We start from the raw sequence: 17,676 nt of genomic DNA on the forward strand, positions 1-17,676 counted from the left end.
GCGATTATAAACCTTCCGGCCGGAAGACCGTCGAGCTCCGACTTTAAATATCGAGAGTCGAACTAACGACTATAAACCCTCCGGCTGGAACGAAAGACGCTTGAAAATAAGCGACAAGGAAAGTAGGGACAAGTCGCACACCACCTACGCCTGCTCGGGAGGCCTAGTCGGCCGAGTTGTGTGTCATAGGCTCCGACCAATCACCCACAAGCATGCAAAGTAAAAACGAAGTTGCACAAAGATAAATTTTTCATTTGAAGTTAGAGGAATCAAGGCCGAGCGGCCGAATTACAAAAAGAGAAGTTTTTTTGGCCGAACGACCGAATTACATAAAGACTTCTATTCTAGAAAATCATAAAGGTCCTTAGGGATGGTGCTGAGGAGCGCCGCGTGGTCTTGGGCCGGGATGCTGGCAGAGTCAGGGAGCTGACCCTTGGACTTCATGTAGTCCGTCGTGGCGGTGATGGCAAGCTCAAAGGCATTATACATCCGCTCGCACACTTTTCCTGAAAATTCGGTCGAGCGGATATGCTTCATCCTCAGGGCTGCGACTCGGTCGGGTTCCGCCTCTTGATATTCCCTGAAGGCAACTTGAGAAGCTTCGAGAGACTCCTGCAAAGTCTTCAGGTCATCCTTATGTTTAGTCGCCTCGGCCGAGCGGCTCACCTTCTCGCCATCCAGCTGCTCCATCAGTTCTTTCACTCGTTGCTCCAGGCCCCGAGCCTCGACATTTTTCTTCTCCAAATCGGAGATAGTCATTTTCTTCCACTCGGTTGCCAGACTTATCTTGCGGTCCAGTGATTTGACCTGTCGTTCAAGTTCGACCAGAGTATGGGCCTGGCCGGCTGTCTTCTTTTGCTCAGCCGCCAACAGATCTTGGGTCTTCTTGAGCTCTTTCTGCAGCTCGGCGTATGTGGGACCTTGAGAGTCGGACGGGCCGCCCAAAGCCTTCAGCCGCTTTAACTCCTCGTCCACCATTGCCAGACGATTGGAGACAGCGATCTCCTCTACCCATCTCTGGCATGAATAGGAATGTTAATAGACGATCGGAATTATGGCATAAAAAACTTCGGAAGAAAACACACTTACCCCAGTGGCCTGCTGCATATGGCTGTTGGCCAGATTTCTGAGTGGAATCATCGCGACGCGTGCCCGAGCGTCGGCCACATCTCAGCCAGGGGCCCCTTCATAGTGATTATGTGCTCAGGCGCGGTTGGCCGATCGGACTCGGGCATTAACTCTTCGGTGGGAAGATGCAAGGAGACCCTGATGGTACGATGCCGACCGGGAGTCGTCTGAGCGGAAGCTGGGGAAGGATCTGAGGCCGGTGCAGAAAACTGGGACAAAACCGCCGAGCGTTGGACTTGGCGGGGAGCGGGCGGAAGGGTGCTGACAAGAATGGCCTCGAGGGGGTCCGCGGACGCATCTAGCTGGGATGGGGTCCGGTCGGACGAAATCGCCTCAACCGCTGGGGCTTTGCCGCGAGAATCGGCGGTGGTCCGTTCGGACGGCTGGATTGCGGAAGTGGCCGGGCGAAGTGGTGTCTCCGTTCGACGCCTCTTTTGCCTCAGCGGGCGCTCTTCCTCCTGACCAGAACCTTCCTCCCGGACGGAAGGCCCTTGGCCAGAAGTTGCGCCAACCGCTAGCTCCGGGAGAGAAGACTGAGCGGCCGACTCCTCGTGAGTCCCGCTCTCCCCTTCGTGTGAGCCGACCGGCTCAATGCCAAGCGCTTCCATCTCCTTGGCAGCTGCGGCCTCGAGCGCCGCCGCTTTCCTCTTCAAAATTCCGGCCATCACGGACTCCATGACAATGTCCGCTGCAAAGGAAAAATGAGAAAATCAGTTAGCAATCAAGGCGAATATACAAGTAAAATTCTTACCGAAGCCGCTCGGGAGGGGGGTCCGGATCGGACTCAGGCCAAATATGTACATCACCCCTTCGGGTAAGAACTTGTTGATGTTGAACTTCAGACCGGCTAGCATGTTGGCAGCGTGAAGATAGTCCGGTCGGGTCTTGAACCTCTTTAGTTCAGGAGAGATTGGCGGTCTGACCTGCCACTGGGTTCAGAAGGAGGCCCGCTCGGGAAGACGAAGATAGAAATAGTACTCTTTCCAATGTTTATTGGAAGAGGACAGTTTATTAAAGAAGACTAAACCGGGGCGAGCCTGGAACATGTAAGTACCCAGCTCGAACTGTTTAGGGTAGTAAAAATAATAAAAGACCTCAGGTCGGAGGGGGAATGTTGTGAATTTTGAACAAGACAACAACGCCGCATAGAAGGCGGAAGGTGTTAGGGACCAAGCTTCTGAGCGGAATGCCGAAAAAATTACAAACTTCTACGATAAAGGGATGGACTGGAAAGTGCAGACCGGCTATGAACTGGTCACGGAAAACACAGAAAGCTCCGCGCGGCGGTTTGTGAGGCCGAGCGGAGGGTGAGGGTAAGATAATTTCAAAGTCAGAGGGGATGTCAAAGGTGTCTATCAAAATATCGACGTCGCGCCGATCGAAGCGCGATTCCATGGTGGTATACCACGGGCCGAGGGCTGGGTCTTGAGGCTGCGAAGAACTAGCCATTGTCTGAACGGACGAAACCACAAAAGGCGAGGAAAAGCGAATGACAGAAGGAAGAAGATGACAAGCAATACAGTGACCAGAAAGCGAGAACACTGCAAAAAAATGCGAGGATAACAGAGAAGGGGTAAGGACCTTACAAAGAAGCTGAGGATCGAAAGGAGGAGGCTGGAGATCGCCGGAAACAGAAAAATGGGATCGTCGGAAGTCTGAAACAGCAGGGAAAGCTTCTGGGCACGCGAGAGAAAGAATGCGGCGAGGAGGGGAAGAAGGAGAAGGCTTTATAGGGTTGAGCCCGAGCGGCCTCAACCGTCCGATGCAAGTCACGGGAACCGAAGCACGCATCGGGCCGTCCATTTTAAACCGCCTCGGTCTTGTCGCCCGCGACGCCGCCGTCGTACGATGACGATAGCGCGCCACGTGGCATTCGGCTACTGGAGCGCATTTAATGAGCGCGTGCTCGACCTTAATGACGGAGATTGGCGCAAATTTCGAAGAGATCCGAGGAATGTTGGCGTTGACTGACGCCATAGCTACCCTCGTGAGGGTCGAGCGGAAGATAGTTTCACAGAGACGCCGCTCGGCGTGACTGGCGGTCCAGTCAGTCAAACTAATCGCCTCCTTCGACTAAACTTGAAGGGAAGGCAAGTGATCCGGCCGTTCGGACGGGGGACCCTCTGGAGGGAAGTCAACGCCACGTGGTGGTCAAAAGTTAAAAGGGTCAGCATGAGGTCCGGCCGACCGGAGAAGGGTTAGGTCGACCGGCCGAACGGGTCCTGGTGGAATCAAAGACAACTCGACAGGGAGTCGAGTTTCCGACGCTCATGGTGAACAAGGTCGCCGGGCCGAGCGGGCAGCCCGCTCGGTCGATGTGTAAATCGGTAATACTGTAAAGAGACGTTCTTAGTCGAGCACGCGATGGGATGAAGTCTTTCCGGTCGGACCGACATCTACGGTCGGTCGGACCGATGCCTGCCGAGCGGATGAACGCTCAGTTCAGGGAAAAAGGAGACAAGGGGACATTGGGGAACATCTTCTGACAGCAGGCATATTCGATGACCAAGTCATACGCAGAATCATACGACGGAAGGTTCTGTTGTCCCATCATAGAGGTGCTCAGACTGTAGCAGTATGGTGTCAGGCATGCTCCTCTGGCTAGTCCATACTAAGGTATGGTACAGGACACGTGTACGCCTCGGTAGGTGTGCACAAGCCTCCCCACAACTCTATATAAGAGCTATCAGACTTCGTCGGAGGTACGAGATCTCTCATCTTTGGAGTCACTTCATCGTTTTCCTCTTGCCTGACTTGAGCGTCGGAGGGTCGTCGCCGGGAATCCCTTCTCGGCCCGACTTCTTTGCAGGTTCGCCGGAGATTCATACGGCCGATCAGAGGTCTACGTCATCATCTGGAAGAGCACCACGTACCCAGCATCCATCGATTCAGCGTTCGGACAGGATCACAGGACATTAATAAACTTGAAATGTTAGACTACAACTACTTTTAAATTTATTAGGTAAAAGATGACTCATTTATTTTTAATATCTCCGTCAATTCGTTCCTAAATCTTAAAATCTTTCGATGTATTCAAATTTCGATCCTAAAATCTAACGGATGACTACTTTCAGATTTAAATTTATCTTGATACCCCATGAGAAACCTCTCCCTCCGTTGGACCGAACCGATCACCTGCATTCGTCAGCCAGCTGAATACCTTATGCTAGCTTAGAAAAAACTCGCTTAATATACAATCAAAGAAAATACTGGCAAGATCATTTACGGTTTGAAGGAACAAGAGTAAAAACAAAAGTCCACGCTCTTAAGCAGAAGGAAATATCTGATAAAAACAATAAAAAGTGATAATTCACTTAGCTTTTTAAAAAAACTACAAAATATGAAGAAGAAAAATTACATCTTCCTCGATGGTTCAATGTTCAAAGAACTGGCCTTTTCTCCTGGTATTGTTGTCGCAGTAGGATAAGTTGCCTCCTGCAACAATATCAGATGATAACAATTAGTGCCTTTCTGATTCCGACATCTCTTGCACAGGCAAACTGTTGGCGGTGTAAGTTGACTGATCCATTCAAACAAATGCTAGCTGCCGCTCCACCCATCGGTGTTTTCATCTGATTTTGTGGTGCTGCAACGTTGAAGTTGTGAAGATCCTGCGGCAGATTTCTGAGCTTCACTGAGAGCGGGAACAAGAACACGCACAGTTTCCTCGGAGTGCAGAGCCGTGGAACATAAAGGAGTGTCCTCTGTTTCAGCATGTTCATTGCCTTCGGGCTTCTCTCTACAAGCTCCTGATGCTGTCAACCAAGATCATGTCATATGCAACCGAGAAGCTACATCAAAACTCAATTGAATGGAGAAAATTCGAACCCAGATACTGTTTAGTAGTAAAAAAATGTCCTAGATGAATGTAACCAACCTGCATGAGTTACAGTTGCAGCAACAGCAGCAGCAGCAGCTGTGGGTACGTTTGCTGGTGATGTTGTAGCCAGCACAGTGCCCCTCTTCATCCTTGCCTGTGTTCAACCACAAAGTAGGTCTCAGGAAGAGTCTTACAAGTAGTTAAATCAATTATTATTTACCCTGGCATCTTCGAAATACTTTACGACGGTTGAGATATTGGAATATCGCCCGTGCACCAAAGTGTATGCCCATAAAAGCAGCTTCCTTGGGATACTTAAATCAAGGATATTAACCATCTCCTTTCCTTGCTGCTGTAACCCTTCTACAGATGGCTGGGAAAAACATGTTGTGTACACATTGATGCCCATTGGAAGTGTCCCGCAAGAACTATCTCGATAGAAATTGTAGGTACATTTCATCAAAGCAACGGCAGCCTCCATATTTTCTTCTAATGCTTGTCTAACCTGCACGTTCTTGATTTTGCATAAAGCTTCAAACCAGTTCATATCGAGCCCCTTGGATTGAAAAGTGCCTTCTGATTGTGAAACCATTAGTTCGTCAGGCTGTAAGTCAACAAAAAGTAGTAGGCTATTTTCTGAACTGCCTGGCTTATGGTTGAGCTCTCTGGTATCAGTTAGAGGAGTAATTAATGCCAACTTAATGGCGATAGAACGACACCATGCTAAAGATGCATGCTTGCAAATTTTGGCCAAATTATTGTTTGTTAACTTAGGATTTTTAAATCGCTTCCTGATCCTTTCATTAATGGCTTCGAGCGCATCCAAACGAATGTCAGTTTCCAGCAAGTGGATGTACTGGTGAATGTAACTGCCACAGGAAACAAGGTCGATGAGCAATCAGGCCGATACAGATGCAATCGCAAGAAAGTTTAACCTACCTGTAGAGATTGCTTTCAGATAGGTCTGCCATCTTTAACTCGGGTAAGGTGATTATATCTGTCCACATATTCGCATGATCCATGAAGATGTTGAACAATTTTTCTAACATTTGTTCCATCGAAGAGGGATTATTTTTTCCACTATAATTCTCAGTATTCCGTATTGATGAAATCAGAACCTGGATGTACTTTCCAAGAGCAACCGGTATGATATCTCCCAAGCATAAAGCAAACTGAGCGTATATAATGAGATTTGTTATCGTTAAAAGGACATATTGTAGTCCATTCATAGAATTAAATAAAAAATGGCCTATGCACAATATAGATGCTGTTAAAGAACAAATAGCAGGTATTAATAAAAGAAAAAAAAAATTACCCTCTTATCTGTTTTGATATACGAATAAGCCCTCTCCAAAGTCGACAACTCCCCAGTTTTCTCCAAAAGATTCAAATAGAATAACAGGTATTTACGGACACAAGTAATGAACTTCCTAGAACTTTCAGATAAGCTGAGCTCGAGACATTTTTTATTCCCAGCAAGGCCGGGATTCTTCCTCCTGGATCAAGGGTAGTATTTGAGTAGAGGGCAAACATGCATCATCACTAGGCTCTATGAAACAGAACGTGAACAGTAGATAATAAACTAATAAAAAGAGAGTTACCTTCCCTTTCTTGCCATGCCATCAATCTCCCACATGTTCACAGTAAATGAAGATCGAGATGATTTGAAACAAAAGGAGAGCTCTTCCTTTGCCCTCTCCACGTCTCCAGACTCCCCCCTTCTATATAACCCTTTAGCAAGTATGTACCTTGCCTTGTGGAAATGTTTCAGCTCCCCTTCCACACAGATTCTAAGAGCAGCGAGACAATCATCATAAAGTAAATGCCAGGCATTTTCTAATATCTTTGGATCGATGTTCTTTCTTTTCTGCAGATCATCTTGAACAGGGACATCAGTGGTATCTGCAGTAAACTGCATAAGATCTTCATTTGACATTTGAAACATGTCTAAGATTGTCTCCCTAGTTGATTGATGAAAGACATGCGCAGCAACAGCCTGAAACCACATGAAAGTAATCATGTCAACCATATCACATAGCCATGCACACAAAAAGAACATAAGCACCCTCATATAGTATTAAGTAGTTTTATAATTGGCAATTGATGCAAAATGGCAAAAAAAAATAGAGAGCAACATAATGATAATCGAAGAAAATATCACTTCACTTAGAAAAATGTGATGAATAATAGGTAGGATGAATCAGTAGTTGACATATTAAGCTTATGACGAACCACGTATTGTAGGAAAAATAAACACTATTTGTTTGAGGAAGCTTATCGTAGTGATATTTTCTACAGAGTATAGGCATTCAAAAAATATGAGCTAAGTTTAAAATAGAATATCATTGAACAATGATTCTGCAAAAGATACGATATAACTAATATAAACTATTGTTCTAGAAAACAAGTAATAACTATTTTTGCCTAATTACCTTGCAAGAATTAAGTTTCACTTTTATTGAATCCTGAATGGTTGAATTATTAATTACTAAGAAACATTAACTGGATTGAATAACCAAAATATATGCCAATCTATGGATATTATTCTTGTACTTTCCAAGTGAAGGCATCAACTCATTAAACCATAAATTAAAGAAAGTTTCTATCATTTTAGAAGTTCAAGATTGAGGGCAATGATTTCATTTGCACAGAGCATTGGCCAGAATTTTCAATGCTTGGTACATCACCAAATGTTGCATAACAAGTTCATCATCATAAGACACTGATGTGACCAAAAGAATAAATAACTCATGAAGTAGGAGGGATGAGAGAGAAAAAGATCCCATTCTGGGTCTCGGTGTTCCAGTTTAAAGGGGGCTATTTTCAATACTGAGAGAACACGAACCAAAGAACAATAGAAAATTCTAGCATGGAAGCATGGTCAAAATGCTATTACTGCTACTATTCCCAAAATTATACACAGCCAAAAAATGTGCTAGAACATACATGATTAGTAGGTGGAAGGTGCATGATTCATTGCTTGGTTTGAGCTTAAATGGGAATGTGTTGAAACAGATAATTAAATGTCAAAATGTAAAGCCACAAGTGCAAATCACTACCAGCCTATCAGACAATAAAAATTATAAGTAAAATAAGAAGACACTTTAATAATTATATTTCATTAGAATTTTCATCTATTTGTATCGTGGAGGTATCAACATTATCAAACCTCAGGTTCACAGGTTATCAATTTTAGAATAACAACATATGTCCATACAGTAATAAATTATTGAAAATCTTCCATAGTTCCATATAACCACAACATGAAATCTGGAATAAGGTAAAATTTTAAGCCAGTAACAAGATTAGCACCTTATAACATATTAAATGCAACACAAACAGAATTAGAGGGGAATAGAAAATAAAAGGAATAACAGTATACAGTGAGTTAAGTGCAATAGACATAAGCAAGTCAATTTTTTTTTTATATAAGAGAAATTCAAACATCACATTGTGCCAAAAGAAATCAACAATATATATCAATCAAGCAGGAGAATGTATGCTAAAATGTTAAGAATAAATCTATGTTGTTGTAAGAAAATCTTTCAGAGTGCAGCTAATACATGATGAGTGATCTGCTGGATCACAGATACACCAAAAAATTTCCTTTATGTTAGCAATAAAATACTCTTCTATAACAAGCTAAAAATAACATCCACCAAGAAAAACACTCATCAAACAAACTAATTGTAATCTTGGCAAACCTGAAGAATATCTATTTTTTCATATCCATGAATATATAGCAGCTTCATTCTTGATGCATGCATTCTGTACACAGGATCAACACCGGAAGGATTTAGTAGAGCCGCTTTGTTAAAGTAAGACAGTGCTTTAACAGGTGATTGCCCCATCTTTTGACACAGTTTTCCAAGGTAAAAAGCATGGAGCCATTCAGATCTAAATTAGAAACATGCAACACTACTGTCAGTTATGTATTCAAACAATTTTAAAACATAGAACATAGGCATACAAAAAAAGTACTTGAGCACAAAAGCCTTCTCAAAATGTTTCATTGAATTTTTGCAAAATTCCATCCAAGAAGATTCCTTTGTTGGTGCAATAGATCTCTGGTCATAAAATGGGACAACACTCTGAAGGCTATCATAGTAGACAAGAGCCAATAATTCATGGATTTGACTCTGAACAAACCAAGGAAAAAGGGACTAGGTGATTAGCTATTTAATCAAGAAATCGAGATAGTATCCCAGTTAACTTGGAAGCACCATAGATAACAATACCTGCTGAGATGGAGTACTAGCTAAAGCTAAACTCATTAGCAAGCAACGTCTACTCCTCCTTCGACCAGCCTCAACTCTTTGATGCAGAGCAGTATTCTTCTTCCAATCTAATACACTTATATGTTTGCTGCCGTCATTCAGTAACAAGTCCACCTCCTGTTGTGAAGCCAAGAAATACATGATAAAAAGGAAAGAGGTTTCATCATCAACAATTGCATAAATTAATTATTAAATAAGAATTCATTAAAATAGTAATGAAAGATAAGTTGCATGTGTTTGAAATGCTTGAAGAACACATTATATGATTTCAATACCTCATCATAAATATTTGCAAGCTTCTGCCAGCTCTCAAATCGCAGGGGATTGTATAGTAGGTCATACTTAAAGAGGTTTGCACTTTGTTCCACAAATTCCTCTCCTTCTTTTTTAAGTACAAAACCAGCATATTTGTCAATAGCACTTATCTCTTCAGCCTGGGCTATAAAATAATACAAGTTGCCATAAACCTCTAGGTATTGCTCAGAGCTGAAATTATAAGTCAAAATATAAAACAGATCTTAGCAAAAAAAAAACATTAGAAAAAATTGCAAGAGATTTACAGAAACAAAGTTCCAAACATCAAACAAACCTCACAATGGATGATCTTTTTGTAGTCTCAAGGTCTCTTGCATTAGATATAATATTAGTTATCAATTCACGACCTTCACCAAGTCCAGAAACCTCTTGAAGCTTATCTTCCCATAAATCCACACCATCTAGGAATTTGTCGATTGTATTCTCACATAGCATGTCATCAGGTGGCTGGGGGAAGTGTTTACGGATAGCCCGAAGCACCCTTCTAAGTTTAACCAAACCAGCTCTCTATCATCAAAAGAACAATATTCTAATTAAATTTTCTATTCGCAAGTTAAAAATATGAAGGTGGGGAAACTCACTGATAGAGCCTTCGCATAAGGTAAGAGATAATGAAATACATCAGCACACTGCTCTTTAGTTTGGTATTCTCCGCGATTAGTGTTTTTATGAATGGCTAGTTCATCTTCATTTGAAGAATCCAGGTTTAACTTGAGTCCATATAAGCAAAAAAAGCTCTGATCTAAGGCAGTATCTAGAGTCAACTCTATTTCCTCTATTTCTTCCTCAGGAAGAGAACTAGTAGTATCGCCAACTATAGTGTTATGACTTTCTTGGACTGTAGAGTCTAACTCAGCCCTCTTTCCAGTATGCAATGCATCATCACCCTTTTCACCTTCATCATAAGTGACATTGCAAACAGAGACAATTTCTTGAGGGTGCTTACGTGGAGAGGCAGGTTCCTCTTGTCCATTTGCACCTAAAAGTAAATATAGGTCAAGCATCTCATGGTTAGAATTTTTCTGTCTATTTTATGAAAACTAGTGCATTTCAGTTTATATATTTTCCACATACCAGTCAATTGTTTAAATTTTACATCTAGAGCTAAAAGATGCTTGATTGCAAACTTAAGAAATTTGCCTTCCTCCCCTTCACTGTCCCTACCAGAAGAACAAAGTCCATAGTCCGCAAGCAAATCATGAACAGCCACAATTAGGTCAACCTATGATATAAAAATGAATGATAACTAGTGACATGGGGAACAGGAGAAAAGAACTATCGTGAATATTTTCGTGAGTACACAGAGTTTACTTGGGTTTTGATAGAAACAAAAGAGTCAAGGTGTTGGAGTTTGCAAAACGCAGTGGCTGCATCTACAAGGCACCAGCTCTCCAGTTGATCAGTTTGACCTGAAGTTACTGAACTCGAAAACTTTTGGCTGACAATTGTTCTTATTGCACTGCACATAACTGTCAGGAGCAGCAATTGAATATCTGATATCACACAAACCAAGGAACTGAAATCATCCTGCAAGTAAAGATGGTGTCAGTTTGCTATCACATAGACCCTCAAAAATGATCTTTGCATTACTCATTCTATGGTGGACTAAAAATCAGGAGACACATTCACAATCATTTATTGCCTTTTGAAGATGGGAAAAACAATCTAAAAAACAGAGTAAAATTGGATCAGGAATAGATAACATGATATTGGGAATCAACAGGAAACAACAATAGTGTAATGGTAAAACAATGGATGTCTTCTGAACACAGTAAATTGGCAGAAAGGTAACCTTATGGACAAGGAACTAAACAAAATTTATAGCCAGCTACAAAATTAGAAAGATACTAAAGGTACATACAACTTAGCTAAATTGCACCAAATACTTGCAACTGTTTTGCAATTAAATTGATTGTAGGAAAGATATTTTCATATTTATACAAATATAGACTAATATGAGGTAGGTATGCACCATAGAGCCTTGCTTATAAATTCATTCAAGAAAAGAAAAATAAAGAAAAAAAAATCATGATGACCATGTTCAAGTTAGTAAAAATCCTATTGAGCAATCTAAATATCATAAACTAAAGTATTTGAGAGCTCATCATAACTGATCAGAAGACAGCATACAAATGGCTATTTGTATTTGAAAATCCTCCAGCAATTAGCATTCAAGTGTGGAACGTCGAGCAGACAGTTTCAAGTTAGAGACTAATGTTTGAATGATTTGTCGTTTTCAGCTAGGGAAGTGATAGTTCAGAAATGTGTTAGCTTTGGGAGAGGTGAAAATGAGCTTTCCAGTTAGTCATCGGTAGGGACTTCAAACTCATTATTGAAAGCTGGTACTTGTAACCTTACGAGCTCTGGTTCTGCTTCTGGCGAGTTTGACATGTGAGGACATTCAAACAAGCCTTCTAGCTCAATTTTGATTAAAGAATTGAGGCTTCAAGCCTCATTCAAACAAAGAGACTCATGCCCTTGACTTGAGCCCCTAAGTGACTACCAGACATGCCCTTGACTTGATTGAGTTTCCGAGCATGTTCTTGAGTTGAGCTATCCAAGCCTTGAGTTGAGCTAGCCTACCTTACCTTACCTTGATCAAACGGCCTTGAGCCCTTGACTTGCAACTCCCTTGATTTGAGCTGCCCTTGATTTGCCTAGGAAAACATTCCATGCCCTTTGATGGGCAGGAAAGTTCTTGAATGAGATGAAGAACACACGCAAGGTCATTCAAACAAACCTTCTAGCTCAATTTGGATTAAAGAATTAACGCTTCAACTAATCGACATGAATTCATACCCTTAAGCTACCTTTGCCAAGTCAATGAAGATCTGGCTAGCACCCAAAATCTTGATCCCTTGCACAATTGCAAAAATAATCCAAGTATTAGCAGCGAGAGTGCTCACGTATGTTCCATCTGTATCAAATATATGCAGAAAGAAAATAAAATAAATAAAGACACAATGCTAATAGGACTATTTATCATGATTCGGAGACTCCGCTCCTACTCCACGGCTTAGAATGCATCCAGCATGCCACCCCCAAATAGTTCCATTATTTGCACTTCACGAGAGGTAATGAGATAAACATTTACATACAAAACTCAAAGCTTAACCCAACCAATGGAATTGCATAAGTTATTACAATCTTAACAAGGTTAAGAATTTCTCTCACAAATACACTCCACCTCTCCTTAAGACATGATATGAATGCAAAGAGAAACTAAATTACTAAGAATGTTAAAGCCTTCGACATTTGTCCAAGCTCTTGGATCATCTAACCAAAATATTGCAATCAGTCAACGTAATCACTCATGGCTCTCAGATCCTCGAGTCCAGAGAGCACATCTCCAAACTCCAGTGCAGCGCAGCAACCTGCTCCAAGCAACACCTTAGTCCAAACCTCTAGCACTCGAGTCCACCAAGCTCTGTACCGAGCCCAAGTGAGGTAACTCAATACAAGTCAAACTCTGGAGTCCAGGATTCCATGACTAAATTCAACACTCAATCTAAGCCTCCAACTATCAAGTCCATCAAGCTCATCTCAAACTCCAATGTAGCAACCTGATCCAAGCCAAGCTCTTGAGCACATAATCTCCATAATCGTCATATCCACAGCTCAATCCTGTTGAATTTATCAACTATTTGCTACAAGAAATCTAGGCCTCCAGCATCCAAGCACGCAATCTTCATTATTCCCAAGTCAATAACTAATCTCATCGAGTCCAAAAACACCATGAGCTCCATGTGTATTATCCAGTTGAATCGTCATGACTACCCACTTACTATATAAGCAATATAAATTTCAAAAAACACCTAACTTAAATCAAAATAGTGTGGTTAAGCTCAACCAAAAGGATTGTTTCCCCAACAATCACTCTTTTTTATGTTTAGAAATCAATTTAAGTTAAAGATACAATAATCATGAATGAAAATTAACAAGGAAATCAGAAACTCAAAACTCCCCCTCAACCTAAGCTCCCCTCAATCCATTCTAACCACTCTTGAATTAAACTACATTTCACCTTTCAAATAAGCATGATTTATGGAAGTTTATTATTTGTCACACATCAAAACATATTAAATCAGCGATAAATGAGGATATACAAGCATGATCACAATAATTAACAATCAAACATGGCGATCAATACATGTAAGCATTAAAGCAATTTATACATATGCATATCTTTTATATCAAATTCACATTTCCCATTTGAAGAAATATAATAATGATAAGCATATTAATGATTGATCAGAAAATGAGAAAACTTATATATGAGAATGATGAAAATCCTAAGATCAAAAATTTCTTCTTACTGTGGTCATATGGTTAAAATGTAATACATAGTGATCAACACTTTAAGTGTTAAGACACATATCTAGGGTTCATCTATGTGTCATATATCATATTTTACATGCTCCCAATGGTCAAATAGGTCTAATCATGGTACCATAAGATTATATAAAACATACAATAACCAAAAGCATGAAATAAGGCATAATAAGTATGAAACATTCAATCTGGTACTAGCATGGCAATTCCAATTGATTGAATAAGAGCATTCAATTGACTATTATAAGTTTAGTCAAGTGCTAAGTCCAATAGTCAACTGTTAAGTTGATTGGATTCCCATAAGTGGTAGGTTCTTAATTTCAAAAATGCTTAATTGATACTAAAAAAACTAAAAATTATAACATGCAAGTATACTATAGTGCTTTATGCATATGAAAAATATGTCCTTGTGCAAATTCATTATATTCTATGTATTTGTAACAAAATTAGAGTGCTTCAAAAATGTTAATTATGTGTCATTCTACATGTCATATGACCAATTTATAATGAATTACTAATTCTTGAACATTTGTTAGCATGTAAACGACTAAATTATGTGCATCTAACTTACGAATGGGCAATTATGATACATCTAGAATGATACTAAGTGATAAACCTAGTGATATATATATCAATTGTGTGACAATAAAACAAGTTAGCATTTATGTTTATACCTGGGCACTCAAACCAATCAATCATGCAAATATGACACATCAAACATAATTAAGGCATATAAATACAAGGCATGCAAATATGACACAACAACGTGAATCAACCAATATAGTATGAATATCAAACAAATGTCCTAATTATCCTTCTCAAGCAATTACAAATAAATCTTCAAAAACATACTCACAAGGTAGAATCTAACCATTCTTCCCCCATTTCATTCTTCTCCCATTCCTTAATGCACTCTAACCCAATCTAGAATAATAAAACAATTGTTTTGAAATCCAAAATGGATTGGACCCAATTTGGTTAACTAAATACTTTTTTGGAATCCATTTTCTAGCCACCTCTTTGCTTTCTTAATGGCATTCCTAGAAATGTACATTTGATTTGTTGTTTGGTTGGCTTCTAACAATTAATGATGCATTAGTCTTTTCCTTAAATTTTGATTTATATTCTAAACCAGCTTTGTTACAATTTATCCTTTAGCTTCCTATGATCATGTCAAGGTATTTGAGGCCATTTATTTACTTATTTCTTAAGGCCATTGTTGTTAATCTTAGATTTATTTAATGAATTAGTTAGAGCCTTAGAGTAGCAATAGAATGAAAAATTTCTTCTACAAAGGAATAATCAACTTTACATTGTTTTTGAGTGATGCTCCCCTTTCACTAATGTTTATCTCCTCATCGCTAGAGCTTACTGCCAAATTGTCCTTTACCATAAGAGCTAGATATTTCTTCCCCATTGCCTTTCTTTTTCTTAAAAGAATGATGTGTTGTTTCAAGTAGCTCCCATTGCCCCCTTCTTTCTATCTCAACTTGAGACAATTGATCTTGAAGTGAGCTACTACATAGCAATTAAAGCTTGTAATTACTTTCTTCTTTTGCTAGATTATTCTTCTATCCTTGAGCATTTTTTTGTTTATTTTCACTTGTGCTCCATTTTTTATCTTTCTTCATTTCCTACCTCATATGCATGCAATTTGAGTTTCTCATCACTTTCCAACAATGAAGAGGATGATGATAATGATGGTGATGTAAAATTATACCCTTTACTTTGTTGTTTTGCCACAAATGTAATTCCCTTGTCTAATGTGCTTAGCCTTATGCAATTGCATAGTTGCAAAACATATCCTCCGATGAAATGGTTCATAGGTCCTTTGATTTTGTGCATGCATCAACAATTGAAGTTCATTGTAGCATCTTTAAAAATCTATTAAGAGAATTTCTTAGAATATCTCGGTTATTGACTTGTTTCATAGGTCTTTCACACACTTATATTTTTCAACCTTTTTTGGCTCTAGACTAGTTAAGAAACTCATCAAAGCATATAGTTTTTCCATCAGATATGTAATGGTTCCTTTTGCTTAGGACTCCATCTATCCATTTGAATGAGGTATCGATCTTAATCCCTTAGTGGCTCATATCCCTTGTTAATTGCATGCCTCATGCCGAAGTCCTTTCCATCCGCGAGATGCAATGTGCAAAAAAAAATCTCCCTCAACTTAGGTGGATAAAATTGAATTCTTGATAGTCAATCATTTTCTCTTGAACAAGAGGGTTCAAACGATTGAGCACCCCACTTTAACACCCAATGTTAGGGTCAAAGGTGCTTCAACTAGAGGGGACAAATAGACAACAAATAAAAAAATCTCGATCACTCGCACAAATAGAAAAACAATCCAACATTTAGTCACTACAAGTGCTCGTCTGTCTTTCATTTGTGTCAAGAATATGTAACAAAAATGAAAATAAGAGAAATATAGACACAATGATGACAAGAATAGTTTACATGGTTTAGAAACTCCTTGCTTACTCCATAGACTATAACGAGTCTAATGCATAGCTTCTAAATAATTTTACTATTATCACCCCTTATAGGGTGAAAGATAATAAGGTGGCTGAAACCTTGACCCGACTTATCAGATTTCACAAGCTATCATATGTTTGACCTTAAACAAGGATTTCATTTGCAAATAATCCTCACCTCTAACCTCTAAGATATGAAATGAATGTAAGAACCTTTATCACCTCTTCTTAAGATATGAATGTGAGAAGAGAGAAAATTAACAATAGCCTAAGATGTTGAGGCCTTCAACCCTTATCAAGTTCTTGGATCTTTTGGAGGACTTGCTCCACTTGAGCATAGAAAATCTGTGATGTAAATTGTGTCCAAAAACTATCCAAGACCTTTTTTTCAAAGACTTCAATATTCAAATATTTTTACAACTTCAGTCAACTAGTCAATTGACTAAGGTAGCAAATATAGCCGATAGATATCAACAACTCTCTGGCCACTTGGCTACTAAAAGGCCAGTCAATTAATAAATTGATTGCACTTGGGATATAATCATTTTGGTCACCCCAGAAATCACATCTCTTTGACTTCTAAGTCGACTATAAAAATTCTTCTGGTGTTTGGCACCTGAGCTTCAATGAAATAACACAATCTAAGCCAAGCTCTCAAGCACATGATCTCCATGATCGCCACCTCCACAACTTGATCCGACTGAGTCCATCGAATTCCTCATTCCACTCAATGTAAGTCTCCAACCTCGAGCACATGATATCTATGATCAACAAGTCCACAACTCAATCTCATCAAGTCAACAAGCTCCTCAAGCATCATGTGTACTATCCAGTCGTATCATCACGACTATTTGCATACTAGATATGCAATAACAAATCATAAAACTTAAACCATACCATCAACACATTGAAATGATGTGGTTACTTCCAACACATTGAAATAATGTGGTTACTCCCAACAAGGAAGCATTATTTCCTAAACAAAATGAACAATCTTGATAAGTACAAAATGAACAAGTTGGGGTTTTCTGCAACTGTGGTAAAGCCAAAAGGAACATGATTTGCAGGATAGGCTGGCTAGCTGCAACAAGAACCTCGCAGATCAATCTCTAATGGACTGGCTGCATTCACTGATCAAATTTAGGGAAAATTTCATAAAGAATGACCAGAAGCTTATTGGCATTGCCACAATTTTGAAATCTACAAGAAAGCACACTAGAAAAAACACAAAGATTGCCCTTCATGTCAAAATAGCAAAATTTCATTATGTCACTAGAGGTTCAAATGGTAAAAGAAGAAAGCCTAGGTATTTCTTGAACCTCCT

At 39.9% G+C, this 17,676-nt stretch overlaps 1 protein-coding gene across 2 annotated transcripts in view; it reads right to left on the reverse strand.

Moving 5' to 3' along the window:
• Positions 1 to 4,320: 4,320 nt before the first annotated feature.
• Positions 4,321 to 17,676, reverse strand: part of LOC121969206 (calcineurin-binding protein 1-like) — a 31,354-nt gene continuing 17,998 nt past the window's right edge. For both annotated transcript variants that reach the window (XM_042519169.1, XM_042519177.1), the window contains 14 exons: positions 10,852 to 11,067; positions 10,615 to 10,762; positions 10,122 to 10,519; positions 9,815 to 10,047; positions 9,501 to 9,711; positions 9,187 to 9,342; positions 8,930 to 9,087; positions 8,653 to 8,845; positions 6,550 to 6,944; positions 6,264 to 6,444; positions 5,888 to 6,120; positions 5,169 to 5,817; positions 5,006 to 5,102; positions 4,321 to 4,883 (listed from right to left, as the gene is read on the reverse strand). In XM_042519169.1, the coding sequence (XP_042375103.1) occupies positions 4,669 to 4,883; positions 5,006 to 5,102; positions 5,169 to 5,817; positions 5,888 to 6,120; positions 6,264 to 6,444; positions 6,550 to 6,944; positions 8,653 to 8,845; positions 8,930 to 9,087; positions 9,187 to 9,342; positions 9,501 to 9,711; positions 9,815 to 10,047; positions 10,122 to 10,519; positions 10,615 to 10,762; positions 10,852 to 11,067 (3,483 nt within the window). In that variant the 3' untranslated portion in view covers positions 4,321 to 4,668. The remainder of the gene's footprint in view (positions 4,884 to 5,005; positions 5,103 to 5,168; positions 5,818 to 5,887; positions 6,121 to 6,263; positions 6,445 to 6,549; positions 6,945 to 8,652; positions 8,846 to 8,929; positions 9,088 to 9,186; positions 9,343 to 9,500; positions 9,712 to 9,814; positions 10,048 to 10,121; positions 10,520 to 10,614; positions 10,763 to 10,851; positions 11,068 to 17,676) is intronic.

This window comes from Zingiber officinale, chromosome 1B, assembly GCF_018446385.1.
Source record: "Zingiber officinale cultivar Zhangliang chromosome 1B, Zo_v1.1, whole genome shotgun sequence".
In the NCBI taxonomy this organism is placed as follows: domain Eukaryota; kingdom Viridiplantae; phylum Streptophyta; class Magnoliopsida; order Zingiberales; family Zingiberaceae; genus Zingiber; species Zingiber officinale.